This window comes from Hippoglossus hippoglossus, chromosome 16 (genome assembly GCF_009819705.1).
Source record: "Hippoglossus hippoglossus isolate fHipHip1 chromosome 16, fHipHip1.pri, whole genome shotgun sequence".
In the NCBI taxonomy this organism is placed as follows: Eukaryota; Metazoa; Chordata; class Actinopteri; order Pleuronectiformes; family Pleuronectidae; genus Hippoglossus; species Hippoglossus hippoglossus.
Genome location: NC_047166.1, coordinates 13,997,040 through 14,019,573, shown reverse-complemented (window position 1 = coordinate 14,019,573; position 22,534 = coordinate 13,997,040). Strand labels below are relative to the sequence as shown.

At 43.7% G+C, this 22,534-nt stretch overlaps 1 protein-coding gene across 1 annotated transcript; it reads right to left on the bottom strand.

Annotated features, from left to right (window-relative positions):
- Positions 1–2,198: 2,198 nt before the first annotated feature.
- Positions 2,199–6,349, bottom strand: LOC117776412 (sperm acrosome membrane-associated protein 6). The gene is made up of 9 exons (XM_034610298.1): positions 6,136–6,349; positions 5,946–6,032; positions 5,653–5,724; positions 5,406–5,429; positions 5,209–5,286; positions 4,573–4,676; positions 3,790–3,946; positions 2,690–2,873; positions 2,199–2,343 (listed from the first exon to the last, which is right to left on the bottom strand). Exons 1-9 carry the CDS (start codon positions 6,347–6,349, stop codon positions 2,256–2,258), a joined length of 1,008 nt encoding a protein of 335 aa, XP_034466189.1. The 3' UTR covers positions 2,199–2,255.
- Between the last annotated feature and the right edge of the window lie 16,185 nt (positions 6,350–22,534).

Here is a 22,534-nt window from a genome sequence, read left to right as displayed (position 1 = left end):
TATTGTTGGACATTGGAGGACGTATGGGGGTCTACTGAGGGCCATTCTATTTTTTTATGTAATCACTTTTTCTTCATTCTCTTCTGGCACCCTTTCGCCGATATTTGTCACTTCAAGCACTCACATAGAACTATGTGAGTGAGGGGCATAAACATGCCAGTTGTCCATGCGATGGTTTGTACTTTGTGTGTCTGTAAGTGTGACAGAACGAGTGGAGTGTTTGTGTTAAAGTCACACTGACCCGGTGCAGCCAGGTGTAGCCCACCACTCCTGTTTTGAAGGAGAAGCAAAGTATGCAAGCACTAAATAGAAGAAAATATGGATTCTCTGTTCTTTGGGTCACTGTAGAGAGAATTCATCACCAGAGGTCAAAGGAGATCTATAAGATTTTTCCACACTGAGAGGTCATGTCGTAGACTACAGTAGAATGTTGTGTAATGCGTAATGGCTTCTGCCAATCACTCCACAAAGGCAGACTCTGACATCAGAGGCTTTGGGTGAGGCGCTCGGCTTTGAGGGTTTTCTCTAAACATGTTGGCAATTATACAGCATGACTGGATTGTCACATTTTGAAATCCATTTCCATTTGAAGGATTTCCCCATCACATGTGATTCAGATTAGTTTTTGGGGATGTTTTCTTTTTCGTTTTAGTAACCAAACATTCTCTGTCCCACAGCAACGTGACACAAAGTGAGAACTAACAACAAAGTTCAATGCAAAGCCAAATGAATGTATTGCAGTTTTCTCCATATGACATCTGACATGAGATGAAAAGTGTGTGAGTGTGTGTGTGGTGCCTCCCTGTGGTCACGAGAAGGATTGACTGTTTCAGCTGGTTGTCTGCTTCAAACAGGCGAGAGGAACAAGGACTATTTTTCTGTATTTATCTAAATGTCAGTTTGACCATACATCTTATTTTTTTTACTTATCAGCTCTGTCTTGGCGTCACTGAGTCCATGACCCAACACTCTTCATCCAGGTCTGTCTCAGTCACTACGCAGCCCTGGCTATAACACTTATACTCAATCTCACCTACTCTTTCATTCACTTTTCATCACACCGCTGCTTCCTGTCCCGACTGAAGGTTTGATGTCAAAGACCGGACTCCCCCCTCACTCCCCTTGGCCCCCCAAGGGCAGCTGTGGCTCAGGAGCTAGACGTCCACTAATTTAAAGGTCTGTGGTTCCTTCCCTAGCTCCTACACTCGGCATGCCAAAGTGTCCTTGGGCAAGACACTGAACCACAGACTGTGAATGTGAATATGTCTTGTAACTTGTCGTGTAAAATCACACAGAAAATATAAATACTGTAAATACAGTCCATTTCCATTCAACATTCCTTCCAATACTGTTTTCCATTGTTTTCTCCACCATTTCCAAAATGTACTGCAGCATCCACACTGTCACAATGCAAAGCAATCTCTTCATATTTACATTACCCTTCACCCAAAAAGCAGCCTTATTATATCTAATATATTGCATCATAATGGATATTATCACGCCACAAGATCAATTCACTGTCTAACTTTAGTGCCTCTGTATTTCCTGGCCTGCAGAGAAGCCAGCGCAGCCGTTGACAAGAACTGTCACAGTTTTCATGTTGGTGGTGATGAACTAAAGTACAATAGGAACGTGGACCACCTTTTTATTTGTGATGTCTAAACCCAAAACATTTAACTGAATCTTATTTCTTTACCGTTTTCATGACACAGTTAGTGGATTTAAATAAAGTATTTAAATCATAAGTCGAAGAAAACATGTAGCAAGATAAAGAGCTTAAAAGAAATCTGTTAAAAAAGTGTTATCATTGAAATGTGCTAAGTTTCGGGGGGGGTTATATTTATTTTGTTTTATATTTGTGGCTTATTCTTCCTCATAACTTTACTCATGACGTTTTAAAACAGACAAAGTTTAGTGTCAAGCAGCATAAAAAGTATCTCCAATTGAATGTAGAGGCAGTTGCTCTTTCCACCACTGTCTGTCACGAAGGAAAAAATACAGCACAGAATAGAAGAACCACTGATAAAGGTGCTCATCCTGCCCTCTAGTGGTGGAAGGAGTCAAACACAGGTTTTCTATAAGCCATGACGTAAGACTGTATTGGAACCAGAGGCCTGGTGAAATTATTTTATTTCAGAATCAGCTTTATTGGCCATGTATGCCTACACATACAAGGAATTTGACTCAAAGCAGAACAAGGTTAATTTACCTATGTACAAGTATGAAATATATATATATATATGAAATCACTACATTCACAACATTTCACTACTTTCTAACTCCCAGGATCTTGATTCTTCACGTTCATCAGTTTGTTCGGATAGTACTGACAAATGCAGAGCCCTGGAGCAGCCAAAGAAAAGAAGGAGATATGACACTAATATATAAACTTAATATATGAAAATAAGACATAAATAAATGTAATCTACATATATTGCTGGCTCATCATCACAAGGCCAACATACGAAGACAAGGAACCTCTCACACTCACATTCATACCTACAATCAATTTAGAGTGTCCAATTAACCTAAACCCAATCTGCAATGAGGTACCCAGAGAAAACCCACACAGACATGAGAAGAACATGCAAATGCCACACAGAAAGTCATATATACAGTATATATATACACATATACACCCTGCATCTGGCATCTTGCATTCAAACTTTCCATGCAGTTCATGTTTTACCCGAGGGAGAGGAACAGCAGCAGCAGCAGAGCAGTTAAACAGGCCATGTGGAGCGGTGACAAAGGGAGGAGGTGGTGGTGGGGAGGAGGAACGTCAGGCGCAGGGAGTAACCGGCCTCCTGGGAGAAGAGACAGGTCGAATATCTCCTGCAGCTCTGTATGGCCTGCCACAACCTGGGGGGTCACTAGAGAGACAGAGAGAGAGAGAGAGAGAGAGAGAGAGAGAGAGAGAGAGAGAGAGAGAGAGAGGGATGATGAGAGGAGGGGATGAGGGGATGATTGGAACTCACATTAAGTAAGATGTAAAAAATGATGGTGAAGGGTTTTGGGAGGATGCAATGTAATATAAAAACTGTGTTTACTGTAAAGAAAAAGTTGAATGAAGCCTAACAACGTATTAAATGAATGTTGTAGAGAAAGAAGGGAACCAATAAGAAAGAAAGTGCATCCTTCATGCAGCAGAGTGCAGGAAGCATTTGCACTAATACCGAATACGAAGATACATGTGTACTTACACTCATGCACAGATGCTATTCTGCATGAAAAGGCATAAATACACATCCACTCATTAATATATCTGCACAGATCGATTTCTCTATGTTTTTACTTTATGTAGCACAATTTAAATCATTTTTGTCTAGATTTTAACAGTATTTCTCCTCAGGTATTAAATGAGCTGTGTTTTTGCTTCTCCTTAGTCTCCAGTGTTTTATAATTACTTAAGAAGACGTCATAGAGAATACATTCATCTATTTCTATGTGTTATCTCCGGAAACATTAGACCAGAACTCAAGTTAAATCTGTACCCACAGAAAACATTATTTCACCAACCAAAAATGATTTGACCATTAAACATGATCAAAATATATGGATGAGAATTGAATCGTTTCTTCCACACTCTTCTCAAACACTTAAATGATGACGAAAAAAATCTTTCATAAAATATATTTACTCCCGGTTTCACTTTTGCTGCATCTGAGCAGATTTTCATCTGAAGTACGAATGAGTGGTTTTGTGTCTCAGCTCAAATGAAACTCCCAGTGGTAAATATCCATCACACTATATTAATTATTTTCCCCTGAAAGTGGAGCATCTTGTTACCTGCGATATAGAAGTACAGTCTCACTATGGAGCGCCGGCCTGAGTAGATCTCACACAGGTAGCTGCCTTGATGATGCAACTTTGTAGACGGGATGGAATAAAGCCTGTCCACCCCTACAGTCACTTCCTTAAACTGATCCACTCGCTGCGTTCTCACCTGCAGGAAGAAACACCTCAGGTCTACATGCAGGGATCACAGATGGCAGATTTAATATGACTAGAAAAACGTTGATTTCTCAGAGATTAATTCAGGGATCATGTTTCGGGGACTGATATTTATAAGTGTGCGGATCCAAATAAAAAAAATTGGAACTAGTGGATATAAAGGTTCAGTGTGTATGATTTAGGTGAGAGGTATCTATTGGCAGAATTTGAATATAAAATAATCCTAGTGATGTTTTCACTTTCGTGTTTCATCTAAATTGTACAAGTTGTTGTTTTCTTTACCATAGAATGTGTCCTTTATATATAAATACCTAATATTTACATCGGGAGTGGTTCCTCTCTACGGAGGCCGCCATGTTTTTTTTTACAGTAGCCCAAACTGGACAAACTAAACACCTTTTGAGTTTTTATGAAAACTGAAGGCTACCACAGGTTCCCTTTCATGTTTGTAAGGGGAAGGTGAGGTGAGGGGTATTCAGCTGCAACATGCAACGTCACCACTGGATGTCACTAGATTCTACACACTGAACCTTTAAATGTGATTTCATAAAAGGGCTGTTGGGCCTTAGAGGACATATGAGCTCTACTGAGTGCCATTCTAGTTCACCATGTGCATACCTCTTCTGCAAACCTCCAGATTACCTGGATGTCGTTTGGTAGGTGAAACGGCACGTCGCACCTCATTCGGCTCCTGCTGTTCTCCATTACTTTAATTTCTTTAACTGAAATAAACACAGCCACCCACACAGTCAGAAACACACACACACACACAGTCGCACACACGCAGATAACATTCACAGGGGGGCAGCTCTTGCGCTCTGAGTCCTCCTTAATGATAATACTTAAGCCCGGTCTCTGAGGAGTGGAGTAAAAGTGATGATATGCAACACAGTGGCTGTGCTGCACGGGGTTGATACGAACACCGTCATGTGTGGGAGTCAACTGTCACCTTGCATAAAGAAGCCAAGGACTTAAAGAGTACCTTGGGGGCTCTATGCAAAAGATACATTATAATGTGTGAAAATAAAACCTTGCCTCAGTCTCTTTTTCAAATCCTGACTTTCCGCTAAGAGCATTTCAAGGATCAGAAGAGGAGCATTTAAATGATCAAGAGCGAACGCTTATAAAGGTGAAAATATCGTTATGTAAGGATGTGTCAAGTCTGGATTAGCACACCCTCTTTTCCCACTTGAAAATTGCGATGTAACAGTATCTGTAATCCAATGTGTTGGACAGATTATTACCAATACTCACCAGGACAGTCGAGAGGGAATTCACAGGAGTCATACTGGCAGGTAACACAGTTGTACACTGCACCTTCACTCTGGAATCCTGGAGAAGGCATTCAACCTATATTGTAAGGCTGATGCATGGATTAATATACAAGACCTTGTTTGTGTTAACAGAAATAATGATTTTGAACAGACAAAGAAAAGAATAAAGGCACTGACCACATGGAGGGAAACATCCAGAGACTGTGAAAGGAATGAAAGACAGTTAAAACGTTTTATTTTGATCAGACGACTGATGCAAACATCTGTTCAGCCTGACTGCTCCTCAGTAGTTTTCACAGTTCTTGAAAGGCTGTAACTACTTTATTACAGAGTGAGTACAGGGATCAGATGGAGCTGTAATGACCTAATCCAGGCCTCCCTATAGATGAAAAGATGGAGGAGATGGGAAGAGACCATGTCTCACCTCTAGGCAGTTTGGAGGCAGCTGCGATGAAATTGTCTGCCGCTGTCTGAAACCTTTTCTCATACACTGTGTCTGATAGATGGAAAGGAGGAGGAGGAGGAGAAGGAGGAGGAGGAGGAAGAAGAAAGAAATATTTGGTTCAACACATCCTGGTGAATTGTGTGCTTCAGGGCATCATTTTGAAATCTCTCATTTCTACCTTCCCTCCGTTTCTGACCTCACTTAACAATTCCGACGCTTTAAAGACTCATTTATTTGCAGTTATGTGTGGATCAGAGCAGCAGATTAGTTACCGTCGTTCAGCTTGAGGTCGAATTCCTCAACCATGGGCAGAATCTCTGCATCCAAAAGTTCCTTCAGCCGTTTGTCATAACCTTTACCTGCAAGAGGGACACACATCACACACAGTATAACCCAACTGCCATCACTAATTGTCTAGAGCTGCATGGTTTGCTCATTTTATTGTAAGATAATTTGCCTCACCGACTCTGCCAGCCTCCAACACCCTCTCATTGTTGTTGAATATACGGTCCAGCTTCCTGAAGCAGGCGTCAATGTTTCTAATGTTGTACTCTGTCAGAATGTGACCCCAGCAGAGACGAAGACTCTCCTGCACATCAACGAAGCACTGATAGCAGCTCAGAGAGGTGCCGAACAGCAAGCTAACACACACGAGCCGCAGAGCAGAGGGGCACATTTTCTAATGCAAGTATCCCACTAAACAAAGGTGTGTGTGTAAACAGTATATATTTAACCCTTTGATACACAAGCTATGCAAACCCCTTCTAATGCAGATCATGGGTCAAACATGAACCGTATTCATTTCCTGTGGTATTTCAGGCATGGTTGGGTGTTCTTTTATAGCTTATTCTTCCTTCTTCATTTGGGATCAAGGCTTCTTTGATGACTTTGAAGACTCATCTTCTATATCATCAAAGGAGCCTTCTCCATTTAGGAGAGCTGGATTCCAAGACACATCCACAACTCAAGCTTGATCCTGTGTAGAACATAGTAGGTCCTCAGCATCAGAAATTTCAGACTCAGAATCAAGACCAAGTTTGCCTCCTCATTTTCCTCTTTCGGTTCTTCATACAGCATCTTTATGACCAACCTTAAGTCTGAAATGATTGCGACCAGCCATACTAACACTCTTTATCAAATGCATATCAATCAGTCTATTAAGTATATACTGTTATATTTGGAGTTTTATTTTGTTGATCTAGCTATGGTTAGCTAGCCAGAAGAGAAGCTAGCTAGCTAACAGCTAGTTAGCATTGTATATATTTCTTTCTCACTGGTAATGGATTGTAAAATAAGACTTACATGCATCAGATGTGCAAAAGCAGCTGTGTGAAATGTATGGCAGGTGTTCTGTAGTGAATACATACTGTATGGGTCATTTTGACCCATGTGTGTAAAAGTGATTTAGAAATACAAAACATAGATTTGTTTATAAAGTAAGAAAGGAAAATGGAAAATAATGATTTGTGGTAATCAAAAACAAGATATTTAACGTATACTTAGAATATTAAATAATAAAATACATTTATTTCAAAAATATAGCAAAGAAACACTCATGCATGAAATAACACAGGAAATGAATATGGATGTACACAGATTCTTATTCAAAAAGTAAGGACTTATTTAAATAAGGATTTGTGATAGTCAAAAACAAGTTAATTGGGGAATACCTGAAATACTGAATGATGAAATTGATTCACTGCAAAGAAATAGAAAAAAAACTGAGTCGAGTCACTTTTGACCCATGTTGTGTATCAAAGGGTTAAATCCTGGTCTCATTGTGACAGAAGTTCGAAGGATTTGTGTTCCAGGATCTTACAAAATAAAGCCTTGAATCTGAATTTTGTGTGCATGTCACATGTTATTAAATGTAAGGTTGTGAAATAATTTTTTTCAACATGCTTGGGTTTAAGGGGAGAGCATCAGACTCCCCTCTACACTTCCCTCCATTCTATTGTCTCTACTCCCCATTTCCTGCTGCCTTAATGCACCAGTTTTACTGCAGAGCACAGAGATGGAGCGCGCCAAGGAGGGAGGCAGCGGCAGCAGTGGGGTGGATGGGGGGGGGGAGTCAGACGAAGAGGGAGTTACATGCTTATATACAGTACGTGGAGAAAAAGCCCACGAGGAATAAAAGTCTAGACTGGTGGTGCGGGGATGACAAGACGGTGTGTGAAAGCCCCCCCCCCAAAAAAGCAGAAAAAAAGGGAACCAAAGGGGATGACAAAATCAATAGTGAGCGGTGAAAGTGCACATTGGTGGAGTTTAGAAATTTCTAAAACTAGTGGAGAGAGAATGTAACAGGGTGAAAAGAAAATGAAATGAGGGAGAGGAAGAAAAGGTGGAGGAGGGAGGAGAGGACACACAAGTGACAGAGGCAGGGGGGAAGAGGAAGAGGGAGCAGGACTACAAATCAAGTCGACTGCCTCATCACATCCTGTATCCCCCACTCGTCTCCCATCCTCCCCCCCAAGTCCCTCACTCCCGGTGCATCTCCATGGCAACCAGACAGGGTGCCTAATACATGAACTTAATATATTTCCAATGGCAGGGTGAGCTGGGTACTAATGCATTCATCTGTCTCCACACAGACAAGCCAATCAATATTAGGCAAGAGTCTGCTCCAGGACTGCCACAGTCAGACAGCGAGTCAGGACATGGAAAATCCCAAATATGTTGTGTGTGTGTGTCAGTGTGAGAGTGTTTCATTGTGTCTGGATGCAGCGTGTGTGTAACGAAAAAAAAGCACAATCTTTTCATGTCCAGAGCTTTTGCAAGAGCATAACATCTGCTCATTCACAGCTTTGTTTGAATCAACGTGTAGGAAAAAATGTGCAGAATGACACAATTTTTCATTCAGAAAACAGATTAGGAGCAATCGTCACTAGATATAATCTATTATGCTTCATATTAAAGAGCCAGTGCTTCAAGGAAAAGTGGGAGACTGCCAATTTAACACCTGTGGTCTCATTTTGGTACCAGACAGACGTTGTTTTCTCATAAAGTCACACATTACGACAGCTTTTCTTTATCATATTTTTATTAAGACACACAGGTAATAAACAGCAAGTTGAATACACGCAAACATGCACATGATGTACCAATAACTGAAGGTGATATATATGACGGGGTCACAACCCTTGGCTGTCTTCCTATTGGCCCCCAGTGAGGGCTATAACACAAAGCCAGCCAATAGGGTTGGCCCCCTGAGCGGATTGTGCAGCAGGTGGAGGGATCATCGTCTTCTTGTCCAACCCGACGCGTCTCAATCATGACATGACAGGAAAACATGCTGAATCAGTCTGAGGAGCCATACAGCTGGATACTGACATGCATCAATGGTTTAAATATCGAACAGACGTTCATCAACAAGACATTTGACAAACTTCTTCTCTTTTACAGGACGTTGAAACTGAATGCAGCCCTGTTCCCGAGGACCTCACCTGTGACCTGCTTTGACCTCACAGGTTAAGGGTCTCAGGGACAGAGGGGCATACTGTCAAAGTAAACTACCCAGGAAGGGTTTAGCTATAGAGCAACCGAATGTGCAAAAAAGAAACATCGGTGAGATGAAACGTATTAAAAATTAGGAACCGCAGAGTCGCTGCACCCAGACAAAGACATGACCTCATCTGACGTTTGGATTCTGCAGCAGCGAGCAGTCTCCCTGGTTTGCTGCAGATCAGAAGCAAAACCGATCAGTTCAATTAAAACATAATCCTGACCTTTTTGTCTGCATTTCACCCACAATCGCCTTTTCTTTTGCTGAACATCGTTTTTCAGCAATGCAGCAGATGAGCGCATTGTGGGGGAGACGCAATTCATTCAGGAGGAACTATTTATTTTAAACTGTTGGTAAATGACAAGAGGATTTTGAACATGATTTATTGAGCTTATACTGAGTCTATAGCTGTTCAGAGCTCAGGGATCTCACACAAATGTGATAAAGATAATAGTAGCAGAATAACAGGCTTAAAAGTATCCTAACCAAAACTATTCATACATACATAGCTTAATCTTTACCTTAAAACATAACATATAAATATTGGAAAGGTGCAATATCTTTATTTCTTGATCATTTTCTAGATACGAGATCCACAAGATTCTGTAAAAGAAAAAGACAAGTTTATTTCCAGATAAATCTATGAAGATTCATTCACTGGAATTTATAGTTCACATTTATCCCGTCACAGACATTTTAAGTCGCATGGGTCTTACAGGTTTGAAAATCCCCTCATGCATTACTCATTATTACTATGTCATATAGCTATATCTTATCAGTCAAGTGCTAAGAGCAGGAGAGAATCTGCTTCCATACTCACCAGTTATGATTACAACCGTTTTCAATGGTTGTGGAGAAGAAGATGAAGAGCGGGACAGAGAGGGCATCTACGACATCGGTCCACCTGCAAATGAAATCAAATAATGTCACTTTAAGTCAAAGACTATCATAGTCAGTGTAAAACTTCCTGAATATTTTAGTGACAAAAGAAAGAAAATTATTTGCGTAGAAATATAAGAAGCCGATGCCACCCACTGGTAGACAGAGAGAATGACACGCGCTGACTGGGGGAAGACTGAATATGTTCATGTGATGTGCAAAAGGGCCATTAGAACATTTTATGACTCATCTGTCGCAGGAGACATGTTTTCATCACATACAACACCTCAGCGTGAATGTGATTAAAGGTGCAATGAGCCTGCATCACGTCCTGCATCAAACGGAGCTGCATTAATGCAGATTAAGTCTAACCCACAGGTGGACCTGACACGAGCTACAGGCCTCAGGATTTGGGAAAATGATGTTGCGATTGTCTTTGTTAATGTCGCGTGTGACAGATGTGGCAGCTGGATCGGACAAGAGGGAGCAGCGATTATAACCTGGAAATGAATTATGGATTTGTCCGCAATGGAGGACGCTTTACTTTGAAAATGGTTAAGTTCATGTCGGCATCAGTAAAGCAAACCGGTGGGTTAATGAGGTGAAATCACGAAGCACAAAGATAGAAACGCACATTTCTGAGTTGAACACATGCGTGATAACCGCAGCAGGGGTAAATGCATATTGTACAACATTGCCATTCCTTGACAGCTGCTATTTTTACTAACTTCATCTCCTGGTGTAAAAAAAACGTTAATTTAATCAGACAAATGTTTATCTGAGATTCACAATCGAGGTGTGAAAGGAAAGTGAGAATTAAAACAATGAGCCAATCAGACCTGAAACACAGACATGACCTGTCGACAGCACACACAGACTAGATGCTAATTGAAATGCTCTTCAGGGTGTGCAAACCGGGCCAAACACACACACATTTGTACTGTAAATGTATACAGCTAGAAGAGTGTGCACACATGCGTGGACCAAATGCAAGCACAGAAGCAAAGAATTATTGATGGAAAAGTTTCAGATAAAAATGCATGCCACCTCTGCATAAAAACCATAAAACCTTCAATGTACAGTCACCTGGTGAGTGTACATGTTAAATAAAAGAGACATTCACCTTCAAGTCAGCGTCTTCTTTTCTTTTCTTTCCTGCTCAGAGTGAATCTGTGTTTCCTCTCAGCTCCCTCCCTCCCTCCCTCTCCCTCTCCCTCTCTCCCTCTCTCTCTGATGGTCTCTGCCGGGGCCAGACAGAGAGCCCAGCGGCAGGTAGGTTACAGACAATAGTATTGATTCCATTATTCTGCTCCCTACCAACCCACCTGACTAACACCAACATCTATACAGCTCCTCACCTTTTGTCTCCGCAGGGCTGCCGTGACAAACACACCGAGCTGCAAATGAGAGAAAAATGAGGAAAGAGAAAACGCTTCCTTACTTGCGCGCTCACACACCACGGATGACAGACAACACACACACACACACACACACACACACACACACACACACACACACACACACACACACACACACACACACACACACACAAACTCATTTACCAAACGTGCTGCATTCACGCTCTCCACTCGTCTCTCTTTGTACCTTAAAGTCTTTCCTCTTCCTTTCTCTCTCTCCCTCTTTTACACTCTGGTCGTCAACCTTCCATCTCCCTCTTTTTCCTCTCACGTTTTTCCAAGCCTCACGTCTCTAGTAGCCCAGTAAACCCACCCCCTCTACACACACACACACACACACACACACACACACACACACACACACACTCCAGTCTGTAAGCTACGTGTCTGTGTGTAAACGTGTGAGCGACGGAAAGAGGGAGTGAATAAGAGTGCAGTGGGTGCATGCGTGTGCGTGTGTGTTTATATGCGTGTCTCCGAGAGAGAGGGACCGTGTGCATGTGTGTGTGCGTGAGCGAGAGAGAGGGAGAGTGGGGGGAGACGGAGGGGGTGGTGGTGGTTGCAGAGAGGCTAGCAGAAAGTGGGGGATGGAGGGGGAGGGTCCGAATCTCTAATAGGATGAGAATAGAGAGAAAATATGAAGCCCAGGAGTCTCATGAACCTGAGAGGCTGACATTACTGCCTCCTCCTATGTGTACACCAATCATACCATCATCACATTGATTAGAGGATTTATGGCAAAGGCTGGAGCACAACTGTAGATTGCAGCTGGAGCGAAATCAAACGCACTAAATCAACCCTCTGTGGGACAACTTCACCAATTACAAGAATGCAGCCTGATTGTACAGCTTGAAATCAGAGGTGGACAATGCAGAGTTAATTGCTTGGTGCAACCGATGCATGGTGCAGAGACAGAGGCTGTTTAAACACATCGATATACTGAGAAATCCATGCATCAATAAAGAAACTTGCAATATTGTACTCTGTACGTTTTCACATCTTTCATATTTCTGCGTGGTTGCTTGCTTAGTTCACAGCTCCACGGGCAGTCTGACTCTAATATTTGTGCTGCTCTCTGTGAGGACAGAGGGCTGCAGTCGTGTTTGTTGGATAACAGAATCATGCGGCCCTGAGGGAAATTCAGAAATGAAAGTAAATCTAATTTAGAGCTACTGATTTGCTGTCTGTTCAGCGAGATGGAGCATAAACACCACACTTGATGTGTAAGCATCATTAATGGCCCTGAAGTGTTCGGACCGTGTTGTACAACAGAGAATATCACGGATGTGTCACACATCCAGAGCAAGTGAGGCTTTAGCTGGCAGAGGAAATACTTTGTATGTTCTTGGCCTGAAGCAGCAAGCGAGAACTGAGGCCTGTAATGACGCCTCCTTGATGGATAAGTAGTTAACAAAAGCAAAAAAAGAGGCCATGAAATTGAGAAAAATGACAGGAAAGAGTGAGCATGTCCATCTCTTGCAACATATTTAAAAGCCCCTCTCTCTGAAACCCAACAAACATCGTGCAATTGGAATCGATTAAAAGAAAAACTCATCTTCACCTTCTTTCAAAAGGCTTCTAGATGAGGCTCCTGTTTCATAAATATGCAACACGAGGATCCAACCTTTCAGAAATGTAGGTTACAATAAAAAACACCACACTATACATTCATAATACCTCATGAATATTCATGGTGGACCAACATTGCCTATGTACGACTCTGTGTCACTTCAGCAGCAGGTATTCCAGACACATACTCTGCACGGCTGAATTTATTCCCTGCTTTGATCCTATTCTGTCTTATTCACAGCTCCCATGCACGACAGGACTCTTCACATCCTCCTCCGTAGCCGCAATTGTACTGTAATGCCATGCCACCTAAATTTGCATAGAGACAACATGCTGAATGTGCTCCCTCTATCTGCTGTGATATGTGCACTACGTGTTCTGTACCGTCCATTTGCACTGGATGCGAGTTCCTGTGCAATATGTGCTTGTGCAGCACATGCATTCTATCTGATCCTACATTGATGTCACTAAGATGAATTGTTGCACATTTGCGGCACAAAGATTGCGATTGTGAATGGATTATAAAGTGCAGGAGTGTCTGCCTTCTCTCCTCTGTCTGCCCTCTTGCCAGCAGACTACATTAGAGCACAGCTTTCCAAGACAGCGGCTAGCTGGACGCCATTTTGCCTTAAAAACCAAGGAAAAGCAGCTCTCTCTGGCATGAGCAGTGTCCGAACCCGAGTGACAATTACAGAATGTCACAGACAGGTGTGTGTGTGTTTGTCAGTGTTGGTGCGTGTGTTTGTGTGGGTGTGCATGTATGTATGTATGTGTGTGTGTGTGTGTGTGTGTGTGTGTGTGTGTGTGTGTGTGTGTGTGTGTGTGTGTGTGTGTGTGTGTGTGTGTGTGTGTGTGTGTGCCTGCGGCTGCACTCTGCAGTGCCACTGTGAGACAAAGCACTGGGAGTGCTCCACAGGGATGACATCATCAGTCTGGGATGATGTCTGCCTCGTATGTCTCGGGATGCTCTAGTTCGCCGTTACATCCCGAGAGACCTGGAGACAACATCTTTGGCAACACATTCCTGCTCATCACACATGTTTTAACAACTTAGTGTGTGTGTGCGTTCACAAAGGCAAAACAATTGTAAACCGGCTTGTGATGTTTTTCTACTGGGAGAGGTTAAGGTGTTTTACTCATGGTTCCAACCTTGAAAGGCGGTTTTTCGAGCAGCGTACTTGCAGGCGGATGAATGTTAGTGTAACAATCTGCTCCCACATATGCAGAGTGTGCAGCATCTGCCAGGCTGCAAACGGAGCCAAGTATAACAGGACGCTGGTGTAAACAGTCTTTGGTGTATAAGAGGAGAGAAGGAGGCAGGGCTGATAGCCCTTCCTCCAGCGCACATTATCCTTGCCCTGCACACCTTGCAACTGTCAGACATTCAGCCGTCTGTTCTGGCAGGAGAGCAGCGTGGTGCGGTGGATGATAAAGAACGCTGCGACTGACAGTGCCGAATCAGCACAATTCCCTCCTTCCAGGAGAGGAGAGCTGGATATAACGCACTGCAGATGGCTGCTGTCTCAACCCCTGGTCTGACTTACTGAGGGGATGGGAGGAGGGCGAGGTTGGGGGGTAATGAAACTGGATATATTAGTGTGTGTTGGTGGATGCAGTGGACTGCACACGGTGGTAACATGGAAGTAGTAGTAGTAATAGTAGTAGTAGTAGTAGTAGCATGTGTGTAAAAGAACAATGTCGGACAGACAATGCTCCTCTACCTGTTGTAGCAGTAATACATAGATCTCATGAATTACAGCCCAGTAGAGGCAGGGGGATTTCCATCGTGAGGCTGTGTATAAAACATGTGGCTCATGTAATCTATGTGTATTCTACATTGTGTTTTGTGTTTTATCAGGGACCATATGAAAATTACTGGCAGGGAGGCGTGCAGAAAATAGATTTTTTTTTGTTTTGTCGAAGGGGCAAGGGTCTGAAAGTTTTGATTGAGAGTTGACGTTTAAAAATGTGAACGTTGCCTGTGTAGTTAAATGCAGAGGAAAACAATCCTGTGTCTGTATCAGCATTATTTTCACTTCAGTCCAAGGGGGAGCGGTGGGGATTTTTCTTAAACCATTTTCTTACAACACTGTCTTGAGACGTTGGGGGAGGGTAATGCAGTATTATTTTCTGAGTCAAAGAAAATATTAACAAAACAAAAAACAAGATAAATCATTCAGCTGCCTTCTCCCCGTGAACATCTTGCGTGCAATCCCTCATCTGACAGCAGAGTAAGTTGTTAGATAAAAATTGAGCTTGCTTTTGTCTCCCCTCTTGAAGCTGCTGCAGTGGGAGCCACTGATCGCCCAACCGCGAGCAACAGCCCGTCAAGCAGCGGTAGGCCCTGCTGACAAAAATGTCCAGTTGCTACAGATATTGTGCACAAAATGACACACGAGCCCGTGGAGGAGTCACAAAGGCTTTGCCCGTGGGGAGCGCATCTGATTAGACCTTGTGAGAGGATAAAAGGCATCGCAGCTGAAAAAGGACGAGTCGTGTCATTAACCACTGGGAGATCCTCTACTTACCTCTCTGCTGGGGGTACATTAGACGTGGCAAGAAGTGACTCCGCAGGGAAAGCTAGAAGGTTGTACAGTTATCTCCGTGCTGTTTATTATGCGAAACCATACAACCAACTACCTCACACTGCAGAGCACAGACTGTAGAGCTGCTCTCCAGACAAGTTCTTCGCCAGCAGGACGCAGGTGTCCGTGTACGTACTCTCCCCCTGTCTGGCTTCTGTGCACCAGTCAGCCATTCACCTCACGCCTCACGTAGCCGTTATTAATGTTGTCAAATAGTAAACGTCCTTAACAAAATCATTTATTCAAGCTATTTGAGATTGAGATACAGACTCAAAAGAGATTTACCCATTTGATTTTGTCTGCCGCATGCTTTCTTGCTGTGCTAAAGAACCACTTCATGCTGTTTTTTTCCCTTTGGTCTCGATTCGGGCAAAGACATTTTGATTCACTGACAAGAATCGTATCTTCCCACTGAGCTAAGATCTTGGTGTGTGTCTATTTGTGCACATTGTTTTAGCAGATGAATCGTTTGAATGACGGGTTTCATCTGGAGAGGTATGAATCTGCAATCATGACCGAACCGGGAGGGTTAACACGCCGAGTGCTGCAGTGGCGTCGATGCCACAGATATGGAAGTGCCCTGTAGCTGCAGCGGAGGAGCTACAGATTAGTTACAAAGAGCAGGTGCACATATTGTGCAGGCACCAAGAGTAGATGGATAAGTTCATTATAAACACACGGGTGGAGGAGAAAGGCTGATGTAATCAAACGTGCTGCAGGAAGATATGAGACAAAAGATGTTGATCTGAAGTTTGACAATGTTGGAACAGAGCTATGAAAATCTGGTTCCACACATCAAGGCCGCTCACGCAGCTGTGAGTACTTCAGAGGCTTAGATTCTCATGTTCATTCATAGTCTTCTCTATCCATTACTTAGGAGTTATCGCCCTCTACTGGTGGCTGTGCAAACTGACTTCTTTACTCCACATTTGTGCATTTCAATGCCACAGGACTCTGCAACAGAGCAGCATTGACATCTGCAAACTGACTGAGAAAAATCAGGGGTTGACCGTTCTAGCATTGATTCACACAGGATGGTATTGGTAAACAATTCCATCACGTCCTCATGCAATTCAAAAAAAATCCCCATGCAGCTATATTTGTGTCCAACTCATTAAACCATGATGTTTGGCTTTGCACTCTCCAACATTTACACACTGCAGCATTTCCTCCCAGTCAGCTGTCTGACTCCACTTATTAGCTGTCACGATTTCATTGGAGCTAAATGCCATCTGCCATAACACTGTCATCACCATCAAGTCTGCTGTCAGCTGTGATATCTAAATCTGGGCGACTTCTGCTCCGCCGTCAAACTGAAATTTCCTTCACGTCAAACACAGAGTGGGAAAAAAAAAGACTATGAAACAAAAAAATGAATAAAAAAAAACTTCTTTCAGATCTGTGGATCCTCTCTGTAGCAGTGGCGGTGCTGCAGTACCACGTTCGCTGGCACAAGGCTGCATACCAGCAGCTAGTAGCCAGGAGTGTTACGTTACACCGAACAGACACTCAGACATAACTGGGGCAAGATGATATGACACGTAAATGCCATTTCAAGAGTTTCAGCGGCACCTGATCAAAACAGAAATACTATAACAAATCAGGGCAATTGATTCAGAATCGCAAAGCTTTGAAGGAATGAAAACCCATGCAGCAAGTCTGCGACAGAAGGGAGCAGTGCTGAGGAGCTCTGCATTCTCTGCATAGAAACACTGCCTTGTGGGATTTAAGGCATTCACCTTCCAGCAAAGAAACACAACAGGAGAGAAAGAGTCGTGGTGGCCGCACCTGTCTTTCTGCAGACCTCGTGTTGAACTGTGCAGCTATGAATTCACAATGTCCTAGAGAGGAGGCAGAAACTAGATCCAATCTTAAAAAACCCTTGAAACTGGCAATGTGCTGGTTTGACTGTAGAAAGTTTGCCAGGTGAATTTGTGTCCTATACATCTCCTCCTCCTCCTCCTCCTCTTCCTCACTACTTTTTTTGTATCTCAAACCCTAATCCTCCCCTCTCTGCTGCTCCCTTTTTTCTCTCCTGTCTCAAAGTGCAGCAGCCCCCCCCCCCCTTCTCCTCGTCTGGCCTTCTCTCCTCCCTCGCTCAACCTTTTCTCTGCTTCAGCCCTCATGGGTCCCCCCCGTTTCCCGCCTCTTACCCTTTTAACCACCCTCTGTCTTCAAACCCCTCTCCCGACCTGCTCACATGCTGACGGGCCTGCTTTAAACCCCTGCAATATTTTCACAGTCAAATCACGCAGAAATGCAGCGTAATAGTGCCGGTGTCAGCTATCCTTCTCTCTCCCTCTCTTTCTCCTTTGCTCACTCCACCCTTCAGCCAGCCTGTCTGAATGTCTAAGCAGCGAAATACTGCTCCACTACCAAAAAAAACGTCTGAGATGATTTATAAATGCAGCGGCCTCAATTCAAGTTGAAAACCCCTCTCACACGTGATCATCGTCCACATACAGTGACACAACTTGCGACAGTTCTGAAGCGTATGTTACAAAACCACATATTTACCTTTCAGCACAAAAAGGCAAGTTCCATAGCCGTGATCGTAGGTGATGAAATGAACATGATGTAACTCGGGGAAAACGCAAAGATGGTAAATGTGTGCGCTGCTTCCAGAGTTTCGTGCCAATTTTAAATATTGAACGTGAATATATATCACTTCTGCTACGCTCTGGCTTTGCAGTGAAGCATGCAGCGTCTCGAAAACATCGTAGTCGTTTTGCAATGTTAATAACATTTGAGCGTAATGTCCTGATCTGCTGAAATATGCATGTGTTTTCTCCCAGGTGAGAGCAATCCTCTATCCTGCACTTATCAGCTTTGGTTGACGCCAGCCTCACATATCAAGATGGCAAAACGAATGTTGCCATGGGAACCTCTTGCCTGGCAACCCCAACAGCCTGGCAACTAGCCAAACTGTTGCTATGGCACAAGTGTCAATCTCCATATGCTGGGATTGGTGTGTGCCTGGCCTTGCGTGGCTCCTCCCCCCTCAAAGTTTCCAATCAAATGCATGATGGTAGAACGTGTTTGGTTAGAAATAAGATGGGGTGGATGTGTGTGTGATGGTAGTGAAATTACTTTGCCGAATAAGAATAAGAAGCGTCAGCATCCGACTTAAAAAGTGTTTGTGTTTGGATAGACATGATTTAAAAACTTTTTATAACCCTTTTAAGATAAATTATTTCCCAATAATTCAAGGACAAATGACAAAAATGTAATATTTTAGACAAAAGCCTGAAAGGTCCTTGAGGATACAATAATCACAACGTGTTAAACTCCTCCTTATCAGTCCATAAAACGTGTTAAATTTTACAGACATGAGTGTGCATGCAAGAGAGAGAAAGTGTGTGCATATGTACGAGTGAATATTTACTGTGACAAGTATTATTGTTTCAGCTCTTATTTCCCTTAAAATAACACTGAAAACATAAAATGCCACAGAGACTATTTAAGTCAATATTCAAGAAGAACGTATCAATAGGTCGATGGTGGGTTAGTGAAATGCAAATGGTGATGTCATTTGGTGCATTTAAGTGAAATGGATTATATAGAAAAATTGGTACCTTGAGATGACTCCCTCGTCAAAGTTTGCCCAGAGTTTCTCAGATGTGAAGCGGAGGTCGTCTGAAAAACACACACACACACACACACACACACACACACACACACACACGCACACAAACACACAAGCACACAGAGGTTGTGGTTAGACGAGCTGTTGCACGTGAATAGAAAGACTGTTTAACCAAAAGGTCACAGGTTCAGTGCCTGCAACAGCACTGAACCTGTGAAGTGTCACTGGAAAAGAAAAGACACAGACTCAAGAGATGCTCGGCAGTACAGCATCAGTCCTTAAATATCACACACATGGTCGACACACTAGTGAAAATATGTGTTTTGATGTCAGCATTTGCGACATAAGAGAAGGAGGATCCTCGTAAAACACAGAATCAAACAGCAGCATCCGTTTTGATTCAGAAAACATCAGACAAACTTTTTAAAATGTGATTTTCAGCATGAAGGTGCAACAGTGAGAAACGCTATTAACCCTGCAAAGTAAATGACTTTAAAATGAGCATCATTTAAAAACCAACAGTAATAAATGTTTATCCAACATGATCAGCATCGAGCTGAGGAAATGACTAAGAATAACTCTATCATTTCAGTGTTTCACAGTTTGAAGGTCTCGGGGGAAGGACGTTACTAGTGGCAGTGTGACATAAATTCAGTTTCACGCTTAATTTTCTGTGTGAGTTTATTCCGATAATCGTTTTGCGGGCGTTTGAATCGTGCTATCTGAAAGCCATCTCGATGCACACATGCCTTCTGCGGCGTGGACAAAGAGATGCACCAGCTTGGAGTGCTAAGCCTCCTGCTCTGGTTTGATAAATATAACTTCAAAAGAAGGAGCCAAACAGCTTTGGCTGGCCGACTGCACAATGAGCATAATAACTCCCCACCCCCTGGGAGCTCCAGCCTAGTTCATTTGCCCTTGCGGAGCGCTACCATGCCTGTATGTGTCTTTGTTTCAGTGCGAGCCTGTCGGAGGCTCCCCACCTTCTGCTCTGAACAAAGCGGATGTATAGAGGAACCTTTTGGACCTCATTTTTACAGAGGAAATGCAGCCCCCTCCCTCTGCTCCCTTCTATTTGCCCCTCACATGTAATGCCTGATTGACCACAGTACCCCTTAAAGAGGTCAAAGGGCAGACAAAACAGTCTGGTGTCATGGCAACCTGTGTGCCACCAACCAGAATAGTAAGGGGGCGAGCAGGAGGGGGGGGAGGGGGGGGGTGAAATGAGCTGTCAGTTAAACCTATAAGAATGCCGCCTTGTATTTAGTCTAATGTGTGTGCAACTCACAAACAAGAATACACACACATAGCGCACCTGCCCTATGAAAAGGACCATTCTAATTTGCACTCCAGAATAATCCAGCCAAATCCCTCGGTGCAATGCACTTAAGTGTAGTACCTATGAGAGTATCGGGTGGCGTGCGCGCTGCAGCGTTGTGTGTTTGCTGTTGCTTGCTATGCGCACACTCGCGGGCGTGTTGTCTGTGTGCGCGGGGGAGACACTCCTGTGTAAAAAGGTTCTTTGTGACCGCTCGATGCAGTGGCAGCGCGTACGTGATGGGGGAGGGGGGCTAACGGATAAATGGGAGGCAAATGCATTCAGATCAATACTGAGCCGAGAGAGGGCGAGTGGGGCTGGGAAGGGAGAGTGGAAGGTGGTGAGTAGAGAGGGAGGGGCCATGGAGGGACTGATTAATCATTCCTGTATTGTTATTGACTTTCTGTTAAAGGGGGTGAGTCACACTTTGAATTATGTGCCTGTGCTTGTGTGTGTGTGTGTGTGTGTGTGTGTGTGTGTGTGTGTGTGTGTGTGTGTGTGTGTGTGTGTGTGTGTGTGTGTGTGTGTGTGTGTGTGTGTGTGTGTGTGTGTGTGTACTGTACTCAGTGAGAGCACAAAGTCATCAATTACAGACGCACACTTCCTAAAGGTTTGGCACTGTGGCTGCTTTAGTCGTGCTCCGACTACCTCTTCTTAGCTCTTCGGCTCGTACAGCTACAACTCTCGGGCATTTCGCTCACACGTTCGGCACAATAACCGTGAAGGATTTAATTATTCATGTTTTGTAAAAAGAGCTAATACGCTGTTCCATTTTGAGCAGGAACGGGGGGGAAGTGAAGGCGGCGAACAGGAAATCCCCTGTGAGGAGTTAATGAGGAGCTGACGACTGAACAGCCACAACAGGGAGGGAGGGAAGGAAGGAGGGAGGGAGGGAGGGACGGAGGGAGACTGCTGGAGGTGGAGGAGGGGAAACTCTGCCCCCGACATCTGACCCTCTGGCTGTGACCTTGCTCATTGTCTGAAAGGGCAGAGAGTGGGCGCACCTGAGCACAGGCCACGTGTGAGCACATGCACTGCGTTTTAAAACGTACACTGCAGCTAGTTCTTTTAAACCAAACACGCAGGAAACACTCTGCCCAAGCAGACTTTGATTAAATAAACAACACAGGCATAATTAGTTTACAGTTCTCACAGCATGACATCAGCTTCAGACGTCGCCTAAGGCTGTGTTTTCCTCTAATTACGCCTCTTTTGAAAAAACAGCAACTTATCAGATGACTTATCAGACGACTTGTCGGAGGACGGAGGGCCGAGCTAACGCGATGAAACCCCCATTCAGCGTTACCTTGAACTTGAACAATGAGTCTGGTGTTTGTGCTGGGGCCACTTCCTGACCTTTCCATCCCTGTGTGGAAGCAACCAACCGCAGCCTTTCTTTTCATCTTACAGATGTGAGCCTAACAACCCACGCCGGCCAAAGAACAGCCGCCAAGTTTTACCTCCTCTCCCGACTCCTGAATCTTGTAGGAGTTTATAGTATTTTAAATACATGACGTGAGGTGTAATGTATATGGACCAGTTGACACTGGCTATGAGAGTGACTCATTTTTGTGGCTTAAGTGCAGTTGAGGTTCACGGTCTAATGATCCGCTGAGGAGATCAGACACAAACCTCCTCCCACCCTCCACCTTCCTTTCTTTCTTATCCTCCCATTGCTCCAGCATCAAACCCATTCTTCCTCCCTCAAACGCTTTCTCTTTCTCTCCGTCTGTTTTCACCCACTTGTCTCTCTACCTCTCAGACGGCCTGTTTCTCTACGCCTTCATCTTTCTTTCCCCCCTCTCATTCACACTGCGCCCATATCTCCTCCTCTCTGTCTGGCACCAGAGAGCTGGCACACTCGAGGGTGTCGCTGTGTGACGCGGGCAGCTGATACCTCCGACGCCATTGCAGAGCATGTGTATCAACGCCGGGGATAATGGAGAGGCCTGTGAATGCTATCAATATGTTGCCAGAGGACACGTAGTGACACTTTAAAACCCT